We start from the raw sequence: 17,712 nt of genomic DNA, 5'->3' as shown, positions 1-17,712 counted from the left end.
GATTGATGCTTGCCTTCTGGAGACAAGCAAGGTCTATTTTGCATCATCCTCTGTCTTCTTGAAGAAGCCAGGCTGCATGTGTCTTTAAAGTGCCTGGTCTGGTCTAGTGTCTTTGGCTTCTATAATGTTAAGGAGAGAGATGTGATTATGAGGAACATGCCCTATAGCGGAGAAGTCATGAGAGAATATGCCGTTGGTTATCCCACAACAAAAGCAGACTCTTCTTCATTCTCATATCAAATGATATGAGAGCAAATGTTCAAAGGCCATGTCTCATATTATCTGATCTTCTGTGTAAAGATGAGATGTGAATGTCCAGAAACAGTGGCTTTTATCATGGCTGCTGTGCGTGCACATGCAGTGTGATTAGTTTTTCAAGCAGTTTCAAACTTGCTGGTCCAAAAATATGATGTCAAGCACAACAGAAATTTCACCCATTGGCCAAACTGAAAGATAGCACCAGCAGCCCTGCTAGATTTATTATTTTCAAAACAACTGGAGAGAATAGTAGCTGGATATTTTGGCTCATATCTTGACTACTATAAACGCTAATGATGTCAGGTGTAGCTACGCTATAGAACTATATCTTAAGGAATCATAAGGAATCCTTGGATTTGCACTGTGCAGAATACTTAAAGCTCTCTCCTAAAGACCCGTAGTCCATTCCTTGAATCTGTACTTACTCTGAGTACGTTACTATACTAATACCATAATCCTCACTTCCTCTACTCTCATAGTACCTACTCTAACTTCACCACATTACAAATCCCAGAATACCAAATAATGGGGCCATGGCAGTTTAAGTGGCATGATGCATGTGCATCTGTGGATTTGAAATGAACATTTAAAAATGAGAACTGGAAAAGCAGGCCAGCTCAGCAGATGCCAAGTGATATGGCTAAAATTCAAGTAAAACTCAGTCAACAATGCCAAATTGTAACCATGCCATCCACTCCTTTTCTCACTTGTTTTTCTCTTCTTCCTCATTGTTCAGTCAGTCTTTTCCTTTCCTTGTATACCATGACGTGAAGCAACTGGAATTTCTCCCTCTCATTCATTCATTCATTCATTCATTCATTCATTCATTCATTCATTCATTCATTCATTCATTCATCTCACTCTCTGTCCCTCCCTATCTCAGCATACAGATACACAAAAATATGCATGCACACATGCTTGTTTGGACCAGGCAAAGCTCACCAAGGAGATGATTTACACAAAAGAGTGACTGTAAATTAGTCACTCTTTTGTGTATGCCATATTTTTCCATGTATAAGACTATACTTTTGTCTAAAATCTTCAGACTAAAAATTGAGGGTCATCTTATACACGGAAGTAAGCTGAGGAGAGAACAAAAACAAGTGGAGGGGAAAGCAGGGATCAAAGTGATCCTGCAGTGCTTTGATCTCTTTCCCCAAACACTTGCTAAGCCCCACTTAGATTTCTTTATTTTGGATTAGAAAAGTAGGGGTGTCTTATACATGGGGGGTCTTATACACGGAAAATATGGTAATTCCAGCAGAAGTAACTTCAGCAAGCTAAATATGGAAATTCAAGACTGGAAGAACTAACGCTCTAGTCTTTCCTGCTCTTGTGAAGCCCACTGCTCTGGTTGGGAACTATTGCTCTTGAAGAAACCTCTCATTTCCAAAGATTCAACGAACTGCTTCCTTAACTTTTGGCACTGCAATCTAGTTTCTAATTTATTTAAATCAATTAGTGCATTAAAAAACAAACTCCAAAACATGCACCTTCAAGATACCCATTGTATACACACCAAGTGTCGGGGTAAATTTTTTATGGCTTGGAGTTATGATGGCAAAAGACAAAACAGATGAGCCAGCCTTGGCATTCTACGGAATCTGAGATACGTCCCTCCCCCCCTCCATGCCACAAAGAAAGGGATGGTCAACAACTTCTGAGTACTGTCTACTTAGAGAACCCTGAGAAAGTGTCATCGTAAGTCAGAATTGACTTGGCAGCACACTGTCATAACATTATATTTGTATAATTCTAATAGTAAACCAGTTTGTTTTCACTCTGTGGTTGTTTTCCTAAACAGTTTAAAATTTATATTCTTCTGTTTCCTTTATGACTACTTGAAGATTTCACATTCTGAGAGGAACTAGAGAGAGAGAGAATTGCCTTTGATTATATTGACCAATATTGCAGTTGTGCAGCAAAGGAGTTAAATAAAAATAAGGGCATAATTAAGTGGTACTGTATAGCAAGAGTCTTCAAGTTTTCTTAAATACATATAAACATAGTGGTTACTTTACTTTTTCTTTTTCTTTCAGATTTGATATTCCCCCTTTTTACTGATTTCTCTTTTTTACATCCCCTCTTTCCTTTTGCCTCATATGAATCATTCCTTGCATGTTTGGCCTACTTTAAGATACTGATGTTTTGTAGCAGCTCATTGAATCCAAAACATACATTAAATAAGACTGATTAAATTACAATGTATTGTTGCGAAAGTAGATGAACATTCCATTATTTTTTCTTATCAGTACAGTTCTCAATTTGTTATAATGAAGATTTATTGGAGAAAAATACACAGATAATTTGGTGAAACTCTTTTCCAGCCAATAGTGCTGAAGCCTGAGCATCATAGTCTCAGAACTATTTCTTCTTCAAACTGGCATCTTTAAGCTCTTTTTCAAAACTGACTCATTTAAATATTACCCTTTAATATGTTTTTACACTAAGGCTAGTGCAATAGACAGGCTTTTATAAATACAGTTTGATGCACTAGCCTTTTAAAAGAAACTAAAATGTAAGTCCAAATCTTCATAAAGAACAGGATAATTCACTGCCACCAGGAAATAGCAGTGACCCTCACAGTAACCTTAACAACTCTTCATAGAATCATAGAATTATAGAAAAGTGAAGTTGGAAGGGGCCTACAAGGTCATAAAGTCCAACCCCCTGCTTAATGCAGGAATACAGTCAAAGCATATCTGCCAGCTGATTATCTAAGTTGCCTTGGAGAAGGTAGAAAACTATACTTTCCTCCAAAGTGATCATCACTCAGTTATCAACTATCCAAAAGACAAACCAAGAGCCCAACTGCACTATCAAATATTTTGGGATTTGCTCCATTTATAAAATGTGTGATTTTGAAGAATTTTTTCCTGCCCACAAAGCCCAAATTGAATCTGCCCAGCCTTTTTTGGCTTGCAGATGTGCTCTTCTCACTCCTGGCTAGAGGAATGTTTTTCTTGCTGGAAAAATGGGGGACAGATATTTCCTTTGGCAGGGAATATAATCCATATTCCATAGGAATGGCCATTGGACATATGAAGACATGACTAAGCTCCTCCTCCTCATCCTGAACAAGCTTTTAAAACTTAGGTATAATGTGTGAACTTCCAAAAATAGAGCCACTGTAGAGAAATTTGAATTATTTTAAAATTTATTTTCTTAAATTGACTTTGCCTGATGAGTGTTTGAACTGCCAATAAATTTATTATTATTTTTGTTACTCTTTTTAAACTCTGGAATTGGTCAAGTGTTAATAATTCACTGGGCCTAGATGGATAACATTCATTTACAGTTTGAAGAGAAGTTGATATTAGATAAAATTTACTCATATTTCTCCCTGTAAATACTGCAAATATTAGGTATTTGTTTATGATTATAAGTCATGCAATCCAGCCCCCCTTCCTGAAATCTCTTGAAATTATGCTAAACCATAATTTCAGAAGAAAGAGAAGAAAAGGGGGGTACAGGTGGTCATCATCATCATCATCATCATCTTAGTATTGCAGAACTTGAAGGGATCCAATGTATCCTCAAGTTCAGCCCCTGCCAAGGAGGCACTGTCGGGAATCAAACTCTCAACCTCTGCCAGATACCTAAACCACCAATGGCAATGGTGACAGAATCATAGAGTCACAGACTAATCGAGTTGGAAGGGGCGTATAAGGCCACTGAGTCCAACCCCTTGCTCAATGCTGGAGTCTAGTAGTGCTATTAGAGACTGTTAGGAGGTTTGAAACATTTTGCTCTACAAAAAATGAGAAATCTGTAATAATCTCTACACTCACTTTTTAAATCTATTTTCAGTGCCCTGCATCTGTGATGGTTTCATGCCTACTGAGGATTGAAAATTCCTATTTTCTGTATGTGCTCTGTTTAACTGCCATTTTACTGACCTCTCATGAGTAGAGATTAAAACAAACTGCTGGATCAGTGGTTCAGCACAATCCATTTATTCGCCCAACAGGTGTTCTGTGGTTCGATTCCTTGCCTCCTCTGGCAGGCGCCCACTCAGAGGCAGCACCCCGGCTTCCCTGCCCTGCCTCCTCCTGACGCCGCCTCTGAGTAGGCACCTGCTGGAAGAGGCAGGAGTCTGAACCACAGAATACCTATTCTGGGCCAGTCAAGGAACTGCCAAACCAGTGATTCATGCCCAGTTCTACTCGTAAGTATATAAAAGGAAGGTCTGCTTGATGTCACAGGAGTCTTGATACTAGGAAACATATTTGTATTAATCAGTTTGAGGGCAGAATATATGATATACAATTGAAAGGAACCAGGAAAGGGGTTGGGAACAAATTCATTGGTAGTTCCAGAATTCTTCACACTAATATGAATTTTGAAGAACATAAAACATTTTCAGCTGGCAGCCTCCTACTGTGACTTTTCTTTCCTGAATTGGAGCCCAACAATGTAATCTTTGATAGGAGGCCCTGGAACAAGTTAAGAGTGTTGCTTGTTGCTGTATAGATCTTGTTTTGAATAAAAGATGTCTGCAAGAAAGCAATAACTAAAATGAGTATACTGTTCTTCCCATCACTGATGTGGTTTGGACCTACTGTACATTATTTTGGGTACTTTTAACCTCTGTTTTACACATTAAGTCTTTTTCTGTCATACCATTGACAAGTATTCAATTTCTTTGATACAAAGTTTGCATAGGCTGAAATCCTGTTGCACACTTATGCAAAAGATACAACTTTTTTGCAGTGAATTGCCATCAAATTGAATTGAGAAATCTCTGTAGACATTATCAGTTGCATATCAAGTTGAGTATGGAAATTTCTTAATTTACCACAATTTGTCTTTCAAATCTATATTTTTCGCATAACTTTGCAAGAGGATTACAGCCATAGCTTGATAGTATAAGCATTATATGTTGTTGTTTCTGTTTCTTAGCAGAATAGAAAGTGCTGGTGCAGTGGGTTGGCCCTCTCCTCTTCAGTCCTTTATCTTCCACCTCAATTCTGCCTAATAGGTTCCAGTATGAATATGAGCTACAGAGATTCCTTTGCCCTATTGGATACCTGCTTATTTATTATTTATTTATTTACAATATTTTTATCAGATTGTGTATGCAGCAGCGTACAAGGGGGGGGAAATAAAAAATTTAAGGGACACAGATAGTACAGCATGAAACATGGTCTAGAGGGACGGTGTAAAAATCCAACAAACAAACAAACAAACAAACAAACAAACAAACAAACAAACAAATAAATAAATAAATAAATGAATAAATAAATAAATATGTCCTCTTTAGTTTCCATCCAAGCCATTTATTCCAAGGAAATTCTTCTGTATCCCATTTACATGGTTACATCCTACCTTACTGTCCACTCATCCCATTCTGCACACAAATCAGTCTTAAGAAAAACAGGAGTGACACCAAACTTCAAGGGCATGAGGAAACAAGTGGCTGTTTCTGCTTGAAGCAAATTTGTGGAATAACTGATATAGTCGGAATAGACATTGCAGTCTGGGCTGTATTAGTCATAAGGCTGACTAGGTTGAAGCCTGGGGCCCCCACAGGGACTAGGGACCCATCAATTGACTAGAGTCAGACTGTGGGCTGTAGTGGGGTGAAATATTAAAATACTGGAGGGCCCCCTAAATATCTGAAAGCCTAGGGGCATGACCTTGGGCTAATACAGCTCTGTGTGCAATATGCTTGGAACAGTTGTTGGATAACATCTTGGCACAAATTAAATGAGTTTTTGAGACTTCCGTAGGATAATTTCACATGTTATGAAGCATGTGTGGGTCATACACAATGCTCCTGATGCTCTAGATTAAACAATAGACTCACCTGTAGACTTTGCAATTCAGACAGGTCAAATAACTGAAGGGCAAACGTGGCATATAGGGTGATCTGGAACTGGGACCAGTGTCTACAGGTCTGGTTCTAGTTTGAGCCATCATGCATTCTGTAGCTCTCTGGAGAGGGCTAAATTGTGGTCATAATCAAGATATTACAGTTTCAATATTAAAATCAGGTGTCCCCCCCCCAGGGGGAGCTTTTCTTTTAGCTGTGTCAACTGCACGAATGGCATAAAAATTATCTCATGGTATTTTTTGAGTGATACAGAACTTAAACATTTTCATCTGGCTTTATCTCTCCTGATGAGTTTTATTATTTTTTAAAGTGCCATCACTGCTATGATGTTCTAGTCCTGAGAGTGCTGTAATCAAGGACTTTTACTTGGTTTTTAAATATCTTTTAATTTTAAGTCAATTTCCAGCTAATGGAATTTTTATTTTGTTTATCATTAGGTTAACGGGAAGCTTCGTGCCAGATTTAATTGTCAGCATGAGCAATCAGATGTGGCTGCACCTTCAAACTGATGAAAGTGTGGGCTCAATTGGCTTCAAAGTTAACTACAAAGGTAACTATATTCAGAGATATATTTAAAAATAACAGAGTGCAACTCTTGGCTTTTGCACTGTAAAGAATATTGAAAATCTATGTTGCTGTGTTGATGGGAAGATGTTGTATTTTATTATGGTCACAAAATGTTCAAGGATACACCTAATTCAACCAATTTGCTCTTACTAGATATACAGTATGAGGAAAATCCTGCAGTTGGTTAAGATTTTGACTGAGACAAGATCTAAGCTCCATGAGAAGTCTTGCCATGCAAGATTAATGATGCAACTACACTGTTGAATTAAATTGGGAGCTGGTTCTGGTGTTTAAAAATCAATTTAATGCTATGTGTTTTTTGTGTAGGTGTGTGCATCTTCAGTGCACAATTTTAGTCTGGTTGTAAGCTACGTTGTATGTTGGTACTTTGGCTCTCTCGGTCTCACTTTTCCTGTTTTTCCCCCTCTGTACTGGGAACTTAATTATTCACCTCAACTGTACCTTATGACTTTTTAAAGGCAAAGCTTGCCTGCGTTGAGACAGATGATGCTAGATTCAGCTTCTGTTCAGTATTGACATGGCATAGCACTGGATCAATACAGTGCTAAAATAGAAAGAGGTAGGGGGAAAAGGAAGAGGTCCGACTGCAGGATTTCTTGTAATCCAAAACCCATTGTACTTGGTGTAACGTTCAGCCCTGCCCTCACCTGTCCGTCACACCTGGGCAGTGGAACAGCAGCCAATGAGGGGATGGAAGGTGGTGCTAAAGGGGCAGGAGCTGGGATATAAAGGGGTGTGTATGGTGTTTGAGAGAGCAGTTTGAGAGTTTGATAGAGTTAGAGAGTGAGTGAGATCTGGAGAGCTTGTTTAGAGGCCTGCATGCCTGAGTGTCAGTGAGGGAATGTCTATGTGATTGATTCAAAATAAGAAAGTGATTTACATTGTGATTATCTTCCAGTGATTTACCTATTTTATTTTTGTAATCAATAAACCAAGTTTTATTTTTGAAAGAAACCCTTGTCCTTTTTACTTAAAGGAAAGGTTGGTGGCAGCAAGAGTGTTTAGTGGTGTGGTGGGCATTCTGGGAGGCCTGAGTTGGCAGTGACCTCGGAGTGGCTCAGCCACGTTACACTTGGCATCCAAAACTCAGCAACCTCTCTCCCACAAAACTACAGTGGTGCCTCGCACAATGAGCGCCCCGTAGAGCAATGAATTCGCTCTACGAGGACGTTTTCGCGATCGCAAATGCGATCGCATACCGATGGCCCCTATCGCCGAAAATCGCAGAGCGAAGGGTGGTAAGTGGTTCGCTTACCGACCTTCGCTTTGCAACCCGCCGATCAGCTGTTCAGCGGCTACAAAATGGCTGCCGGAAGCCGCAAAATGGCTGCGCGCAGCGTTTTCGCGCCCTCGTTAAGCGAGGGGAGGGTGCGAAAATGGCTGCCGGCCATAGAGGAACATCGCTGAACGGTGAGTAAAGGAGCCTTTTGGAACGCATTAAACACTGTTTAATGCGTTCCAATGGGCTTTTCTGTCCCGCTCAGCGATATTTTCACACAGCGAGGGTTAATCCGGAACGGATTAACCTCGCTGTGCGAGGCACCACTGTATTTATTCTGGCAATGGTGATGACACACGCAAAATGACTTTTAAAAAAGTATACCCAGAATCAATTTAAAATAAATAATCCCCTCATAGGTTGTTTATTTTAAATTAATTCTGGGCACACCCACTTTCTGGCTGAAAAAAACACACAATGCAAAAATAGAAGTATTGCAATGTGTAGTTAAGTCCTGAAATATTTTCTTCATAGTGTTTACATATCATATGCAGAATTACCATTCCCCTCCCTTATTTAGTTAAGCACCTGGAAACTCAGATGGCATCAATGGTCCACACCACCTATTTCCATCTTTGGTGGATTGCCTGGCTGCGTCCCTTTCTTGACATTGGTGCAATCACCACCTTGGTCCGTGCACTTGTAATCTCGAGATTAGACCACTGCAGTGCACTCTATGTGGGGCTACCTTTGAGATTAATGCGGAAACACCAAATGGTGCAGAATGCAGCGATCAGACTTCTTAGTGGGGTGAGGAAACATCAACATATTACTCCCCCTCTGGCCGCATTGCATTGGCTGCCCATTTGATTCCACATTGATTTCAAAGTTATAATGATCACATATAAAGCCCTAAACAGTTTAGGACCTCAATACTTGGTGGAACGCCTCCTCCCACCTAGATCTACTCATATCACCCGATCTAGCCAGGAGGGGCGACTGAGTAGCCTAACGTCGAGGGAGGCCCGGAAAGAAAAAACAAGACACCAGGCCTTCTTGGCAGTGGTTCCCAGGCTCTGGAACACACTCCCCCCCAAGATTCATCTGGTCCCCTCGTTGGGCACTTTCAAAAACCAACTCAAGACCTGGTTATATAGACAGGCCTTCCCTTCGGGCACTACATAACTTTCTCTTTTTCTCTATCTTTATCTACTTTGTTTTGTGTAAATGTTGTAAATTGTTACTTCATATTTATTGTTTATATTCTGTGTTTTGTGAGGCGCCCAGAGTACACTATGTCTAAATGGGCAGCATATAAGGGCAATAAATAAATGAATGAATGAATGAATGAATGAATGAATGAATGAATGAATGAATGAATAAATAAATAAATAAATAAATAAATAAATAAATAAATAAATAAATAAATAAATACAGAGCAAGTGCACAAGGATAGATTGTTTAATCATAAAAATTGCAAATTACTTCTCCATGTTGCTTTATCCTAAAAGTTGATTTAACAAGGCAACTGTTATCACATTTTCCCATTTCCCACATTTACAGAGATGTGTCAAAAACAATTTTAGAGGACACCACAAATCCTTGTAAGATTGATACATTTTAAAAAAAGAAAAGAAAAAATAATAATTCTGTTGTACTGCACAGGATAAAGAAAAAGCATCACATCTTCTTATTTATCACACAGAGATAAACCAGACCAAGATGTGCATCTGTAGCTGTTACATAATCTTGTTAAAAACAAGTGTGAACAGCTGCTAATTGTTCTCTGCCAGGGAGATCCAGGGACAGACTTTGTAGAATGGGAATACTCCTCTATTAAAAAAATTTATGCAAGTAATCTCAAATGGGCAAAATGTCTAAAGGGAAAGAAAAAAACCACACACAACAAAATCCCCGTCCGGTCTCCTTCTCTTTGGTTTGCCTAAGCTGCTTAATGATTTTGAGAAATGGGAAACTTCCTTCCTGGTCACCCATAGAGGGGAATTGATGCATTCCATTTTTAAAAATATATATATTCTTAACTGATACAGTTAATCATTTAAGGGCAGAGAAAAGCCTTTTCAAAGTATCACTGATATGTTAGCAACAATTGAAAAAGAAATACAAAACTTCCTCTCCCTTCCCCTCCACAGGTAAACTGAATGAAAACAGAATGATCCTACCCACACCCAAAACAAACAAACAAAACCCAGAAAAAAAACAGGGACACAAAAAAGTGCAGGTAGTCATCAGTCAGAAGCAGAATGGTTTGCTATGGTAGGTAGGGTGTGTGGTCACTGGGAAAAGGATTGAACCAGCCCATCCTCAATCTGGACAAACTGCAGAACAAATGTCCATCTATTTACACTCTTACTAAAACTCCACTTGGCTTCCTCATTGTGCTCTATTTTGGTGGCTTGGTAAAAGATCGACTCAATAATTAGTGGCAATTAGTCTCTGACTGTTATGCACGTCTATTTCTGTCAACATTAAGTACACAACAGGATCCTGTCCTACAGCAGGCAGCAAAATATTTCTTATAAATTATCAGCCATGACAAGTGTTGTAAATATTCTTGGAAACAAGGTTATTGTTCTCTTACAGTTTAGGTGTTGAGGTGGAAAATAATGAAAAAACTCCTGCAGGGTTTGCTTCAAAACAGTTTTTGGAATTATTGATCCTGTAGAGTAGACCTGGTTATATTTCTCAGTAGTTAGAAGATTATGGGTGTGAACATTTATTCTTGCTCAAAGTGAAAACCTGTATGGATAACCAGTGACAAAACGTAAGTCAGGAACACAGCTCTCAAACCAGCCACTCTTGAAAACAAGTTGGTAAATCGGGAACAATATTAAATACATGCCACTCCATCATTCCTTAAAAGAAGACAGCTCTTTACAGTGGTAAATGAAAGCGTTTGAGATAATGCTGCTTTACACATTTCAACTAAACCAAATACTGTATTTTTCTGTGTATAAGACGCCCCCCCATTTTTCTAACCCAAAATTAAGAAATCGAAGTGGGGCTTAGCAAGTGTTTGGGTAAAGAGATCAAAGCACTGCAGGATCACTTTTGATACAACTCCGGGAGGCAGTAGAAGATAGGAGGGCCTGGCGTGCTCTGGTCCATGGGGTCACGAAGAGTCGGACATGACTAAACGACTAAACGAAACGAGGATCACTTTGATCTCTGCTTTCCCCTCCACTTGTTTTTTCTCTCCTCAGCTTACTTCCATGTATAAGACGACCCCCAATTTTTAGTCTAAAGATTTTAAACAAAAGTATAGTCTTATACATGGAAAAATACGGTATTTAGCAAGTTGAAAAATGACTTTACTCCTGTTACTGCACAAATATAAAACAGAAATCCACTGAAGGGAAATATTTTGAAAATGCTTTGGAAATCAACCAATCAATTGATCAATAGATGTTGGAGATACTGAATGTACCTAATTCTCCAACTATATCATCAAGTTAAGACTGGGAATGCATTATTAATTAATATATTATTCAGGAATACAGACTTACATCAGTAGCATTTCTGAAGAATGTATTCTGATGTTTGAGGCAGATTTAATGATTCACAAATTTTATTATTTAATTAATGTTCTAGAAAGGATAGTTGGAATAGCTTGTTCAGTTTCTTCATCTCAAAGCTATTTAATGTAGTCAAAAAGCAGTGTAGCAGATTTAATGTTTTCATTGGCAGGGAAGCTGGCTGTAAAATAATATGATATAGCGGTCTCTGGATTTTCATACTGAGCAGAGGATGGTTCTGAATCTTAAATGTAGTACCAAAAATGTGAATATCTGCAAAACTTCAGATATTTAGTTAGATAGTTAGTTAAAATATTTATTTTCCAGCTTTCTCCTCAAGAGAACCCAAGCAGTTTTACAATGTTAAAAATAAACAATAGAAAAACTGGAAGAGGAGGGAAATAACCAAACAAAAAGACAGAACAAATAAAACCCAATAGCAGCCCAACTCTTAGGCCGCAAGTTGCTGAAACAAGGCCCTCCTGAAGAGAAAATAGAGTAGCAAAGAAGAAGTCTGACTTCCTGAGGGAGGGATTTGCATAACTTGGGGAAGGCCCTCTCTTGTGTCCTCATCAAATGCACCAGTGATGTTAAAGCTTGTAGCCTTCTTTGAGCTCATTGGTACCCTCACCAAACTCCCCTCCCGCTTGGCCAGTCCTCCCCCCTGAAGTTTTTATAAATCAAGAAGAGTGGTGGCTCTCACCTCTCCAAGGTCCCTGTTCTACTTTCCAAGCTGCAAGAAGTGAAACTTGTCCCATAAGCATAGTAATAGGAATTACTAGTTGTTCAATGTCATAAGATTTAATGGACATTTCAATGATATAGCTGAGGTCAAGGGAAAAGAAGATAAATAAATAAAAGTAATGAGAAGATATAATATGATGATGTAAAAGTAATTACATGACATTTGGTAGAAGTAGGTGAAGCTGGCAATCTGAAAGCTACGTCTTTCTTCAGGATTTCAGTACTTGTGAACTGTTGCAAAAGGAAGTTTGTAAGTTTTTTTGGAAATATAACACTGAGTGTGATAGAGGATGTAATATGGAGAGTATGTCCTTTGATAGGTATAATTGTTCTAATGACTAGCTTTAGCTCTATTGCAAAATGATATGCCAAGTTTGTTACACCAGACAATGCTTGCATCTTTTCCTTGAGAAAAGCACATTAAGATATTTGTACTGGTTGTATTCAAGACTAATCCATTTCCAGTCTAAATTGTTGACAGCATGTTTGAAAGTATGTACAGCATGTCTGAAAATATGTGGTAAAGATGAATGACAGAGTGGATTCATATTTTCAAGAGGAAAAAATAATTGACAAACTATTAAACTTAAAGCAAGCCATTGCTAAAATAACTTAGGTAAAGGTAAAGGTTCCCCTTGACAATTCCCCAGTCATGTCTGACTCTAGGGGGCGGTGCTCATCCCTGTTTCCAAGCCGTAGAGCCAGTGTTTGTTGGTAGACAGTTTCCGTGGTCACGTGGCCACTAGACATGGAACGCCGTGGTGGTACCTATTTATCTGCTCACATTTTTACATGTTTTCGAACTGCTAGGTTGGCAGGAGCTGGGACAAGTGACAGGAGCGCACTCCACCACGTGGATTCGAACTGCTGATCTTTCGACTTTGCAGTCCAGAGGCTTTGCAGTTTAACCCGCAGTGCCACCATGTCCCCATAACTTACTGTTATCTAAAAAGGACTTTTTTGGTTAGAGATGGAGAACATCTATATTGAACAAATTTAGTAAATTGAATGGTGCTTCATTTGTAGAACATTTCTTTTGTTTTGTTTTTTCTTCAACACTTCTGTAGTGAAGCATGGAGGCACACCTCTGTGTCTCCCACCCACCTAGGCTGTGATGAGAGTGACTCTAGCCTAAAACAGCAGCTAGAAACATTGTGGAAGATAGGCACTGCACATCTTGACTTTCACAGACAAGTTGAAAAGCAGAAGCAGGAGAGTAGGGGGTTCAAAGGACAGAAAATGGAGGGAAAGGAGAGAGAGGGCTGAACAATGAACACAAAGACATGAAGGAGGACCAGATGGGGTGAAGAGGCTGAAGATGGACAGTTGAGAAAAAAGGGAACAGATACACAGATTTGATTATAGAGAGAAGAGATGAAGCAGGAATGAATGAAGAAAGGCTAATGGGTCATGAAACATGAGAGAAGATAAGTGAGGAGGGGAAAATATGGGAGGAAGACAGGAACCAGGAATTGCAAATGGCCAATAGGCCATATAAGAGCCAGGGAGGTCAGGCCAGCCCTGTTCCAATGGACTAAGTCTTCAGAGTGTCAAATATACTTTTGCTGCCTCAGCAGAGACTATCTAGACACCCTGGAGAATATCTGTGCACCCCAGCCTGGTATTTCCCACATACACACTGGCAGGGCAGGCTTCTCAACCCTGGTGGGGGTTCAAGGAGGATGGCTGGCCTGAAATCGGGGTTGCACTCCACATGAGTTGGCAGCCTACCCCCAAGGATGCAACAGTAGCACTTCTAGATAGGCCTGATACCAGAGTGGACCCATCAGGCTGTAAGGGGAAGAAAAGAGTGAGATGGTTGTTGTGGGTTTTTCGGGCTCTTTGGCTGTGTTCTCAGGGTTGTTCTTCCCAACGTTTCGCCAGACTCTGTGTCAGAGGACAGCAGAAGAGTGAGAGCTATGGAGAAATCAGTGGGTAGGTAGGGGGATATAATGAAATCAGTGGGCTCAAGCAGGCTTCCTGGTGGCAGAAAAAATAATCCAGACAAATAGAAGCAGGGGGGTGTAGCAAAAAGCAAATCAATGAAAAGAGGGGGAAAGGGGAAGATCCAAGATGGAGGCATAGAGGACGAAGGCAGGCAGGTATCACGGTCCAAGACAGATGGCACAAGGAACTCAGCAGCACCCAGTTATTCCCACCTACAAGGAACAACTGGAGGGACAAGCACTTAGTTCTGGGCCTTTTGTATATTCAGAATCCTCCCTTCCCCCGGATGTTCTGACTGACTGCTGAGAGCAGCCCTTGCGATGCCTATTTCTCCATGTGGTGATTAAAACAGTTTTACCTTTTAAAAAAAATCGTGACTTGAAACCCCTTCTTTCAAACTCAGAAAAATCAGACCATCTTCGACAACTATACCAAATTTAGTGCTCATCCAAGGCCCAGTTTAAAAATTATAAATTTTTGTTGAGACTCATCCCCGTTTATAAAATTTACCGAATGTTGATTTGTTCTGCTGCAGAACATCATCATCATCATAATGCATCAAAAGCCCTCCTCCCATCTGAAATGCATCTGAAACACTTTTTAAAAGACAGCCAGTGGTCTTCGCTATCCTCCTGCAGGCATTCAAAACAAAGTCAATAAATAATAAATAGCATTTGGTATGCCAGTATGGTGCTTTTTTTGCCTACTGGAGTAATGTGTTCATAACAGCTAAAGCTTTACAGTAAAGACTTTAACCCCTGGGCATCTTTTTTTCCCCTCCCTGACCCTCAAAATGCAAAATGTTTATAAAATGCAGTAAGGATAATTTTTTGAAAAGCTGCAAGGCAGCTTTTTCTACAATCTTGTGCAAACTGAATTGCTTCATCAGCTATAACATATGTACAGTACAGTATAAAGTGCCAAGTCAATTAAGCCACTAATTGACTGTTTTCAAAACAGGCAGATGGTGCAGGAAATCTTTGTCCCTTGGAATTTTCTTAGGAAGCCACACCTATGGGTAAAATGTCTCTCAAGGAGTTTGCAACATGTTATCATCATTATTTTTTTCATTCCAGTTCTGTTTTTCTTTAAAATTTGTGACTTCTGCCTCCAGTGCACAGAAGGAGAAAGCTATCTCGCCAATGACAATTTTGGCTGTTGTGGGATTTTTAAAAAAACCTGAAAAATGTTGGGTAGTCTTAGAACATATCATTCTTGTTTAATCAATACGGTAGCCATTATTTGATTCATTGGGCACAAATTCTGCTTATCTACCTTGAATAATTAGAAAAGGTAGGCCGGTGGTGTCCTAAGATTAACATTCTGTGTGAGTTAAGACTCTGTACAATCACCTAGGAAAGTTGTGCCCACGCTGTTAAATGGTAAAATCTCATTTATGTGTAAGCAAATTTAATGCTTGTTCTGGGGAAAATGTACAACATGTAATCTAGGAAGATCTATGATATTATTTGTTTGATTCTAACATATGCCCAGTAGAATTGACTCAGACTCTGAAAATGTTACTCTTGGGTTTGTTTGTTTTTTCCTTTGGATTTCAGCACTCAGAATTAATTAATTAATTAATTAATTAATTAATTAATTAATTAATTATCCTGCTTCCGTTAGTGTCACAGCACTACCCGTTACAACTCATAAAATTGAAAACAAAAATAAAAATAGAGATATTAAAACTAACAGCAATAACCCTAATTTAAAAAAAAAATCCAGATGGCACTGACTAAATACAGAGTGAATGGAGGGAAAGAGAGGATGGGAGAAGAGAGCACAAAGAAAAAAAAAGGGAAGGTGGTCAGCTGGGGTCAGCCTCCATGCAAAGCAATGAATTTAATTGCTTCCTAGAAGTCCACAGGGAGGGGGGTTAGGCAGACCTCCTCTGGAAGCTGGTTCCATAAGGTTGGAGCCACCACAAAGAAGGCTCTACCTCTTGTAGAGGATTTATGGACTTCCCTTGGGGAAGATCTTGTGGGTCAGGCAGATGACTTTAAGGTGAGACGCTCCAACAAGTAATCCCAAAACTGGCTGGGACATTCTGGAAATTGTGGCATTTAAAAAAACAAAAAACCTTCCCAGCAGGCACTGATTCAGATTCTTTTCTAACAGTAGACTAGGGCAGAGTTTGGCCTAGACCATGAAACCTTCCAACCCTGTCTTTCTCCAGGTAAACACAATTTAGGTGTGGGTCTGGCAGGTGCAATTCAGATAATGAATTCTGGAATTTGGAGTCCAAACAACCAATTCATGAATGGGCAATGCCTAGGTGCCAAGCTGTGGATCGCCAGGACCCAAGTGAAGATTGTGCATGTAGATCTAAATTCCATCAGTCACCTTCAGAGTGAAGGTTGCCCATCTATTTCTGTTTTTGTTGGTTTTGGTTTTCCTCCCGGGGGAACATTTTATGGCAAGGACTTCTTCTTTGTTAGTCAGGAATGAACTGAATGTTAGGAATATTCTTATGCAAAGCAGGATTTCAGCCTATGATCCTAAATTGGATAAACATGAAAATACATAAATATTAATTTTGCAGGAAAATAATATTCGTACCTTGAAAAAAAGATTTAATTAAGGCAATTTTAATACTTTACAAAGGGATTAATCCAAGTTAAAAAAAACCCTCAACAGTCACTGTAGGCTATAAACAGCAATTTTCCATGCCTAACAGTGACATGAAAATTAGCCTTTAAATAATATGGGAAGTTCTTTAACATCTGATGACATACATGAGCTACCCCCTCATGTAATTATCATCCGGTTCAACATCTGGCTGCCAGCTATTTTTACTGTTCTCTGGTGGGAAATAGGGAATGACTATTATGCAACATATTAAAAGGTGACATTTATCACACTATTTATGCCTTAATTGGTGCAATGGGGAAGATGGATTAATAACTATAATTGTAACCCTGCTTATGAGGAGACTTCCTTAAGCCAAAGGTTTTTCTAAACGTTTCTGGACAATAGTGTCTTCTTTGCTTGAAATTACAAAAAAATAAAAAATAAAAAACACACACCAGGGCAAGCTCTGTTTACAACTTTCTGCAATGCATGATAGATGTTGTAGTTTCAAAACAGCTCTCTCTTCTTTTTTGGGGGGGCATGTTTTAGTAATATTTTTGCAGTGTTTGAAAAGAGCAGACGTTTATTCCGAGAGATGGGGACTCTAGTCCTAGGATTCGCTGTTAAGTCTGACTTAAGTCACTTGACTTCGGCTTTCGTTTTCAATTATTCAGAATTGACTTGCGGCTCAGAACCCACTCACCCTCTCTTATGGTGAAAAAAATACTTGTTTTTGAAAGGAACTTGTACTTGGGGCATGGAGCTTGGTACCAAAGACTTGGACTCAGACCTGGACCCAAAGACTTGACAACTCTCTGCTTATTGCCGGTTATGAAACCAGCAGTGCTTCAAAATGTGTAGTAACTTCACGTTATAAAGAAAATCTAGAATTTCAATGTAGAACTTCAGGCCCATTAAGCCTGTGTCATTTACACCACAGCCCAACATATTCTTAGTGTGCAGACCTTCTCACTGAGAAGCAGTGGGAAATGGCTGCAAGTAGAAGTGCA

General features: G+C 39.3%; 1 protein-coding gene across 6 annotated transcripts in view; it reads left to right on the top strand.

The window, feature by feature from the left end:
- The window catches only part of CSMD3 (CUB and Sushi multiple domains 3), a 700,243-nt gene that overhangs the window by 401,772 nt on the left and 280,759 nt on the right, over window positions 1-17,712 (top strand). For all 6 annotated transcript variants that reach the window (XR_013544184.1, XM_072999268.2, XM_072999267.2 and 3 more), the window contains one exon: window positions 6,532-6,644. Coding sequence is in view for 5 of the 6 variants with exons in the window: in XM_072999268.2 (XP_072855369.2) it covers window positions 6,532-6,644 (113 nt within the window). In the remaining variant the exon portion in view is untranslated. The remainder of the gene's footprint in view (window positions 1-6,531; window positions 6,645-17,712) is intronic.

The sequence above is a fragment of the Pogona vitticeps genome, chromosome 4, assembly GCF_051106095.1.
Source record: "Pogona vitticeps strain Pit_001003342236 chromosome 4, PviZW2.1, whole genome shotgun sequence".
NCBI lineage: Eukaryota > Metazoa > Chordata > Lepidosauria > Squamata > Agamidae > Pogona > Pogona vitticeps.
Note: the sequence above shows the minus strand (reverse complement) of the source record. Positions and strands in the feature narration are given on the sequence as shown.